The 8,317-nt window shown below is 52.6% G+C and overlaps 1 protein-coding gene across 1 annotated transcript in view; it reads left to right on the top strand.

Moving 5' to 3' along the window:
• The window catches only part of LOC131569999 (signal-induced proliferation-associated protein 1-like), a 34,697-nt gene that overhangs the window by 16,835 nt on the left and 9,545 nt on the right, over nucleotides 1-8,317 (top strand). The window contains exons 17-22 of the mRNA XM_058822329.1: nucleotides 240-457; nucleotides 850-957; nucleotides 1,068-1,296; nucleotides 1,354-1,480; nucleotides 2,035-2,134; nucleotides 4,624-4,727. Of these exons, the coding sequence (XP_058678312.1) occupies nucleotides 240-457; nucleotides 850-957; nucleotides 1,068-1,296; nucleotides 1,354-1,480; nucleotides 2,035-2,134; nucleotides 4,624-4,727 (886 nt within the window). The remainder of the gene's footprint in view (nucleotides 1-239; nucleotides 458-849; nucleotides 958-1,067; nucleotides 1,297-1,353; nucleotides 1,481-2,034; nucleotides 2,135-4,623; nucleotides 4,728-8,317) is intronic.

The following is an 8,317-nucleotide window of genomic DNA, read 5'->3' as shown; positions in this document are numbered from 1 at the left end:
ATAAAGCCCCCCGAGAACCCCAATAAAGCCCCCAAACCCCATTAAAGCCCCCTCCCACGCCCCCCAAAGACCCCCAGACCTCCCGCAACACCCCCCGAGTGCCATTGAAGCCCCCCCCAAACTCCATTACAGCACCCCAGAGTTCCCCCAAACCCCCCCAAATCCCCACTGCAGCCCCTCCCCGGGTCCCCGAACCCTTCCAAACCCCCTCCCCACGTTTCAGGCGCCCCCCGCCCCAGCGCCGACCGCGCTCTCTGGTGGGAGCAGCGGCGCCGGTGGCTGCTCAGCCCCTCCCCCACGCTGGACGCGCTGGGGGTGGGGGGGGGGTCCCGGCTCCGCTTCGCCCCCCGGCACCGCCCCCTGCGCCTGCGCCTCCCCCACGGGGGGGTCCTCAGGGCGCGCCTGGACTGCGCCGCGACCCCCGGCAGGGCCGTGGCTGCGCTCTGCGGGCTGCTCGGTGGGTCTGGGGGCTTCGGCTGGGGCTGGGGGTGTCACTATGGGGGTCTGGGGGTGTCGCTATGGGGGTCTGCGGGCTGCTCGGTGGGTCTGGGGGCTTCAATTGGGGGCTGGGGGATGCTGGATGGGTCTGGGGGTGTCACTATGGGGGTCTGGGGGCTGCTCGGTGGGTCTGGGGTTGGCATTTGGGTCTGGGGGTGTCACTATGGGGGTCTGGGGGTGGCATTTGGGGGTCTGGGGCTTGAGCTGGGGGTCTGGGGCAGAATTTGGGGGGGGTCTGGGGGCTTCATGTGGGGATCTGGGGGCTTCCTTTGGGGCTGGGCGCAGTCGGGGGGGGGGTCTGGGGGTGTCCCTGGGGGTCTCAGCTGTGATTTGGGTCTGGGGTCTCCCCAGGGCTCCCCCACCCCGAGGAGCTCTCGCTGCTGTGGCCGGAGCGGGTGGGGGAGGGGCGCGACCCCCCCCCGCCCCCCCCCGACCTGGACCTGACACACCTGAGGCCAGGTGAGGGGGGGGGAGGGGCGGGGGGGGGTGGGAGGGGAGGGGGGCGCTGGACCCCCCCCCCCCAGTGCGCCTGCCCCTCCCCCCCCCACCCCTGGGCCCCTCCCCCCCAGTTGTGGCCCCTCCCCCTGACACCTCTGGCCCCTCCCCCGAATTTGCCCCTCCCCCTCACGGCTCTGGCCACGCCTCCAAATGTGGCCCCTCCCCCCTCAATGCTCAGGCCCTTCCCCCCTTTATTTGCCTCTCCCCCTTCATTCGCCCCTCCCCATCCTCCTCTGACCCCTCCCCCTTCATTTGCATCTCGCCCACTCCCCTTTGGCCCCTCCCCTCCCCCTCAGCACTGTATCCCCGCCCCCAGATTTGGCCCCTCCCCCCTCATTGTTCTGGCCCCGCCCCCAGGCTCCGCCCCTCCCCCCGCGTTGCTCCGCCCCCTGCGCAGCCCCGGCACTGGGGGGAGGGGCCCCCCCGGACCCCCCCGGAGCCCCCCCGGGACCCCCCTGGAGCGACGGGCGCGGCTGCACGCGCGGTGAGGGGCGGGGCTTAACGGGGCGTGGCCTGGTGGGAGGGGCTTAACAAGGTGTGGGGTGTGGGTGTGGTTTGGGGATTGGGTGTGGTTTAAATGACGGTTAAGGCGTGGTTTGGGGGCGTGGTTTGAGTCTGGGTCAGATTTGGGGGCGTGGTTTATCATTTGGGCGTGGGTTTGGGCGTGGTTTGTGATTGGGGCGTGGTTTAGTGTTTGGGTGTGGTTTGATTTGGGTGTGGTTTGGGGGCGTGGTTTGATTTGGGTGTGGTTTGGGGGCGTGGTTTGTGGTTCAGGTTGGGTTTGGGGGGATCTTTTGCACTTGGGTGAGGTTCGGGTGTGGTTTGGGGGCGTGGTTTGATTTGGGTGTGGTTTAGGGGCGTGGTTTGCGGGTTTGGGTTCGGATGGGGGCGTGGTTCGGGATTTGGGTGCAGTTTGGGGGGTGTGGTTTGATTTGGGTGTGGTTGGGGGGCGTGGTTTAAGCTTGGGTGTGTTTGGGGCGTGGTTTGCTGTTTGGGCGTGGTCGGGGCGTGTCCGAGCCCGGGCCACGCCCCCCTCAGCTGGTTGGACGTGGGGCGGTCGCTGCTGGAGCAGGGCGTGGCCGAGGAGCAGGAGCTGGAGCTGCGCTTCAAATACCCGTGCGCCCTCGGGGAGCCTCAGGTACCCCAAAACACCCCAAAAAACACCCCAAAAACACCCCCAGAGACCCCCAAACCCACCCAAATACCCCCAAAATCCACCCCAAATACCCCTGCGCCCTTGGGGAGCCTCAGGTACCCCAAAAACACCCCAAAACACCCCAAAAACACCCCCAGAGACCCCCAAATACCCCCAAATACCCCCAAAATATCCCCCAAACACCCCTGCGCCCTCGGGGAGCCTCAGGTACCCCAAAACACCCCAAAAACACCCCCAAAATATCCCCAGACACCCCAAAACCCACCCAAATACCCCCAAAATATCCCCCAAATACCCCTGAGCCCTTGGGGAGCCTCAGGTACCCCAAAAACACCCCAAAAACACCCCCAGAGACCCCCAAATACCCCCAAATACCCCCAAAATATCCCCCAAATACCCCTGAGCCCTTGGGGAGTCTCAGGTACCCCAAAAACACCCCAAAACACCCCCAAAATATCCCCCAGAGACCCCCAAAATCCACCCCAAACACCCCTGCGTCCTCGGGGAGCCTCAGGTACCCCAAAACCACACCTGGGTACCCCAAAAACACCCCCAAAATCCACCTGAGAACCCCAACATATCCCCCAGAGACCCCCAAAATCCACCCCAAATACCCCAGCGCTCTCAGGGAACCACGGATACCCCAAAACCACCTCTGGGACCCCCCCGAAATATCCCCCAGGTACCCCAAAATCCACCTGGGGGTCCCAAAATCCATCTCAGGACCCCTAAAATCCTCCCCCAGGTACCCCAAAAACGCCCAAGTCCCCCATGTGCCCACCCGGGAACGGTTTGGGGGTGTCTGGGGGGGGATTTGGGGGTGTCTGGGGGGGGATTTGGGGGTTTCTTGGGGTGGTTTTGGGGGTCCCCGGGGTTCTCAGCCCCCCCAAACCCTTTCGGGGTCTCTTGGGAGGATTTTGAGGGTCTCTGGGTGGGGTTTTGGGGGTCCCCAAGAGTCGCAGCCCCCCAGATGCTTTGGGGCTCCCTTGGGTGGGTTTTGGGGGTCCCTTGGGGTGGTTTTGGGGGTCCCCGGGGGTCTCAGCCCCCCCAAACCCTTTAGGGGTCTCTTGGGTGGGTTTTGGGGGGTCCCTCTGGGTGGGGTTTTGGGGGGTCCCGGGGTTCTCAGCCCCCCAAACCCTTTAGGGGTCTCTTGGGTGGGTTTTGGGGGTCCCTTGGGGTGGTTTTGGGGGGTCCCTGGGGGTCTCAGCCCCCCCAAACCCTTTAGGGGTCTCTTGGGTGGGTTTTGGGGGTCCCTGGGTGGGGTTTTGGGGGTTCCTGGGGGTCTCAGCCCCCCAAACCCTTTAGGGGTTTCTAGGGGTGGTTCTGGGGGGTCCCTTGGGGTGGTTTTGGGGGTTCCCCGGGGGTCTCAGCCCCCCAAACCCTTTAGGGGTCTCTAGGGGTGGTTCTGGGGGGTCTCTTGAGGTATTTTTGGGGGGTCCCTGGGTTCTCAGCCCCCCCAAACCCTTTCGGGGTTTCTTGGGTGGGTTTTGAGGGTCTCTGGGTGGGGTTTTGGGGGGTCCCCAAGAGTCGCAGCCCCCCAGATGCTTTGGGGCTCCCTTGGGTGGGTTTTGGGGGTCCCTTGGGGTGGTTTTGGGGGTCCCCGGGGGTCTCAGCCCCCCCAAACCCTTTAGGGGTCTCTTGGGTGGGTTTTGGGGGTCCCTCTGGGTGGGGTTTTGGGGGGTCCCGGGGTTCTCAGCCCCCCAAACCCTTTAGGGATCTCTTGGGTGGGTTTTGGGGGTCCCTTGGGGTGGTTTTGGGGGGTCGGGTCCCTCTGGGTGGGGTTTTGGGGGGTCCCGGGGTTCTCAGCCCCCCAAACCCTTTAGGGATCTCTTGGGTGGGTTTTGGGGTCCCTTGGGGTGGTTTTGGGGGGTCCCTGGGGGTCTCAGCCCCCCCAAACCCTTTAGGGGTCTCTTGGGTGGGTTTTGGGGGTCCTGGGTGGGGTTTTGGGGGTTCCTGGGGGTCTCAGCCCCCAAACCCTTTAGGGGTTTCTAGGGGTGGTTCTGGGGGGTCCCTTGGGGTGGTTTTGGGGGTTCCCCGGGGGTCTCAGCCCCCCAAACCCTTTAGGGGTTTCTTGGGTGGGTTTTGAGGGTCTCTGGGTGGGGTTTTGGGGGTCCCCAAGAGTCGCAGCCCCCCAGATGCTTTGGGGCTCCCTTGGGTGGGTTTTGGGGGTCCCTTGGGGTGGTTTTGGGGATTCCCCGGGGGTCTCAGCCCCCCAAACCCTTTAGGGGTTTCTAGGGGTGGTTCTGGGGGGTCCCTTGGGGTGGTTTTGGGGGTTCCCCGGGGGTCTCAGCCCCCCCAGCCCTTTGAGGATTCCTTGGGAGGATTTTGAGGCTCCCTGGATGACGTTCTGGGGGTCCCTGTGTGGGTTTTGGGGCTCCTCGAGGGTCTCAGCCCCCCAAAGCCTTTGGGGTCCCTGGGTGAGGTTTTGGGGGGTCCCTGGGGGTCTCAGCCCCCCCATTTGTGCCCCCCAGCCAGGGCTGCACTCGGAGCTGCTGCAGGCGCAGGCGCTGGGATCCGTCCTGAGCGAGGAGATGGAGTGCAGCGAGGAGCAGGGCTGCGCTTTGCTGCCCTGCAGGTACCCCAAAACCACACCAAAGTAACCCCAAAATGCCCCAAAAAACACGCCAAAAATAACCCAAAAATACCAAAAAATACCCAAAAAACACCCCAAAAATAACCCAAAAATAACCCCAAAAAAACACCCCAAAGCAACGCAAAAATATCCCCAAAACCACACCAAAAATACCCCAAAAATACCCCAAAAACCACCCAAAAATACCCCAAAAATACCCCAAAAATACCCCAAAAATACCAAAAAAATACCCCAAAAAACACCGCAAAAAACATCCCAAAAAAAACCACCCAAAAAATACCCCAAAAAATACCCCAAAAAATACTCCAAAAATACCCCCAAAATACCCCAAAAACATCCCAAAAATACCCAAAAAATAACCAAAAAATACCCCAAAAAACACCGCAAAAAACACCGCAAAAATACCCCAAAAAAACACCCCAAAAATACCCAAAAAAACATCCAAAAAATACCAAAAAAACACCCCAAAAAACACCCCAAAAATACCCAATAAACACCAAAAAATACCCAAAAAACACCCTAAAAAACACCCCAAAAAAACCACCCCAAAAATACCCCAAAAATACCACAAAAAACACCCAAAAACCACCCCAAAAATAACCCAAAAAACACCCAAAAATACCCCAAAAAACACCCCAAAAAATATCCCAAAAAAACACCCCAAAAATATCCAAAAAAATACCCCAAAAATAACCCCAAAATACCCCAAAAAACACCCAAAAACACCCCAAAAATACCCCAAAAAATACCCCAAAAAACACCCCCAAAATACCCAAAAAACACCCCAAAAAAACCCCCCAAAACACCCCAAAAATTCCCAAAAAATACCCCAAAAATAACCCAAAAATACCCCCAAAAAAACACCCAAAAACAACGCAAAAATATCCCAAAACCACACCAAAATTACCCCAAAAATACCCCAAAAACCACCCCAAAAATAACCAAAAAATACCCCAAAAAATACCCCAAAATTACAAAAAAATACCCAAAAAACACCGCAAAAAACATCCCAAAAAACCACCCAAAAAATACCCAAAAAAAATACCCCAAAATACTCCAAAAATACCCCCAAAATACCCCAAAAACATCCCAAAAATACCCAAAAATACCGAAAAATAACCAAAAAATACCCCAAAAAAACACCGCAAAAAACACCGCAAAAATACCCCAAAAAACCACCCCAAAAATACCCAAAAAACATCCAAAAATACCAAAAAAACACCCCAAAAAACACCCCAAAAATACCCCAATAAACACCAAAAAAATACCCAAAAAACACCCTAAAAAACACCCCAAAAAAACACCCCAAAAAAACCACCCAAAAATACCACAAAAAACACACCAAAAACCACCTCAAAAATAACCCAAAAAGCACCCCAAAAAATACCCCAAAAAACACCCCCAAAATACCCAAAAAACACCCCAAAAAAACCACCCCAAAAATACCCCAAAAAACACCCCTAAAAACACCCCAAAAACCACTCCAAAAATACCCCAAAAATACCCAAAAAACATCCCAAAAACATCCCAAAAATACCTCAAAAAATAACCCCAAAATACCCCCAAAAAACAACCCAAAAACAACGCAAAAGTATCCCCAAAACCACACCAAAAATAACCAAAAACCATCCCAAAAATACCCCAAAAATACCCAAAAATACCCCAAAAACCACCCCAAAAAAACCCCCCAAAACCACCCAAAAATACCCAAAAAACATCCCAAAAATACCAAAAAAGCATCCCAAAAATACCCAAAAATACCCCAAAAAACCACCCCAAAAATAACCCAAAAATACCCCCAAAAAAACACAAAAACCACGCAAAAATATCCCCAAAACCACACCAAAAATAACCAAAAACCACCCCAAAAATACCCAAAAAATACCCCAAAAAACACCCCAAAAATAACTCAAAAAACCCCAAAACATCCAAAAATACCAAAAATACCCCCCAAAATAACCCAAAAATACCAAAAAAAAAACACACCAAAAAATACCCAAAAAACATCCCAAAAATACCCAAAAATACCCCAAAAATACCGCCAAAAACACCCAAAAATACCCCAAAAAACACCCCAAAAATATGCAAAAAAAAACCCCAAAAAAACCCAAAAATACCCCAAAAAAACACCCAAAAATACCCCAAAATCACCCCAAAAAACAGCCCAAAAATACCCCAAAAAACACTCCAAAAAACACCCCAAAAAAACACCCCAAAAAACACACCAAAAACCACCCCAAAAATACCCAAAAAACACCCCAAAAATAACCCAAAAAATACCCCAAAAATACCCCAAAAAACATCCCAAAAATACCCAAAAAAACCCCCAAAAATAACCCAAAAATACCCCCAAAAACACACCAAAAAATACCCCAAAATACCCTAAAATACAAAAAAACACCCAAAAATACCCCAAAAATAACCCCAAAATACCCCAAAAAACACCCCAAAAACACCCCAAAAAAACCCAAAAATCAGCCCAAAAACACCCCAAAAATACCCAAAAATACCCCAAAAACCACCCCAAAAATATCAAAAAAATACCCAAAAAAAAACCAAAAATACCCCAAAAAAAACACCCAAAAAAAACCCACCCAAAATTACCCCAAAAATACCCCAAAAAACACACCAAAAACCACCCCAAAAATACCCCAAAAAACACCCCCAAATAACCCAAAAAATACCACAAAAATACCCCAAAAAACATCCCAAAAATACCCAAAAACACCCCAAAATAACCCAAAATACCCCAAAAAAAAACCCAAAAAAACACACCAAAAACCACTCCAAAAATACCCCAAAAAACACCCCCAAAATACCCAAAGAACACCCCCAAAATACCCAGAAAATACCCCAAAAAACACCCCAAGAAACACCCAAAAAACATCCCAAAAAAACCACCCCAAAAATACCCCAAAAAACACCCCAAAAAACACCGCAAAAATGCTCCAAAAATACCCAAAAAACATCCCAAAAATACCCAAAAAATACCCAAAAAATAACCTAAAAATACCCCAAAAAAACACCCAAAAACACCCCAAAAATACCCAAAAAAACCACCCCAAAAAACCCAAAAAACATCCAAAAATACCAAAAAAACACCCCAAAAATACCCCAATAAACACCAAAAAATACCCAAAAAACACCCTAAAAACACCCAAAAAAACCACCCCAAAAATACCCAAAAATACCACAAAAAACACCCCATAAACCACCCAAAAATAACCCAAAAACACCCAAAAATACCCAAAAAATACCCCAAAAAACACCCCAAACTACCCAAAAAACACCCCAAAAAACACCCCAAAAAAAACACCCCAAAAATACCCCAAAAAACACCCCTAAAAACACCCCAAAAACCACTCCAAAAATACCCCAAAAATACCCAAAAAACATCCCAAAAACATCCCAAAAATACCTCAAAAAATAACCCCAAAATACCCCCAAAAAACACCCCAAAAATACCCCCAAAACACCCCAAAAATTCCCCAAAAAACACCCCAAAAACAACGCAAAAATATCCCCAAAACCACACCAAAAATAACCCAAAAACCATCCCAAAAATACCCCAA

Source organism: Ammospiza caudacuta, chromosome 32, assembly GCF_027887145.1.
Source record: "Ammospiza caudacuta isolate bAmmCau1 chromosome 32, bAmmCau1.pri, whole genome shotgun sequence".
NCBI lineage: Eukaryota > Metazoa > Chordata > Aves > Passeriformes > Passerellidae > Ammospiza > Ammospiza caudacuta.
This window is presented reverse-complemented; position numbering and strand designations above follow the sequence as displayed.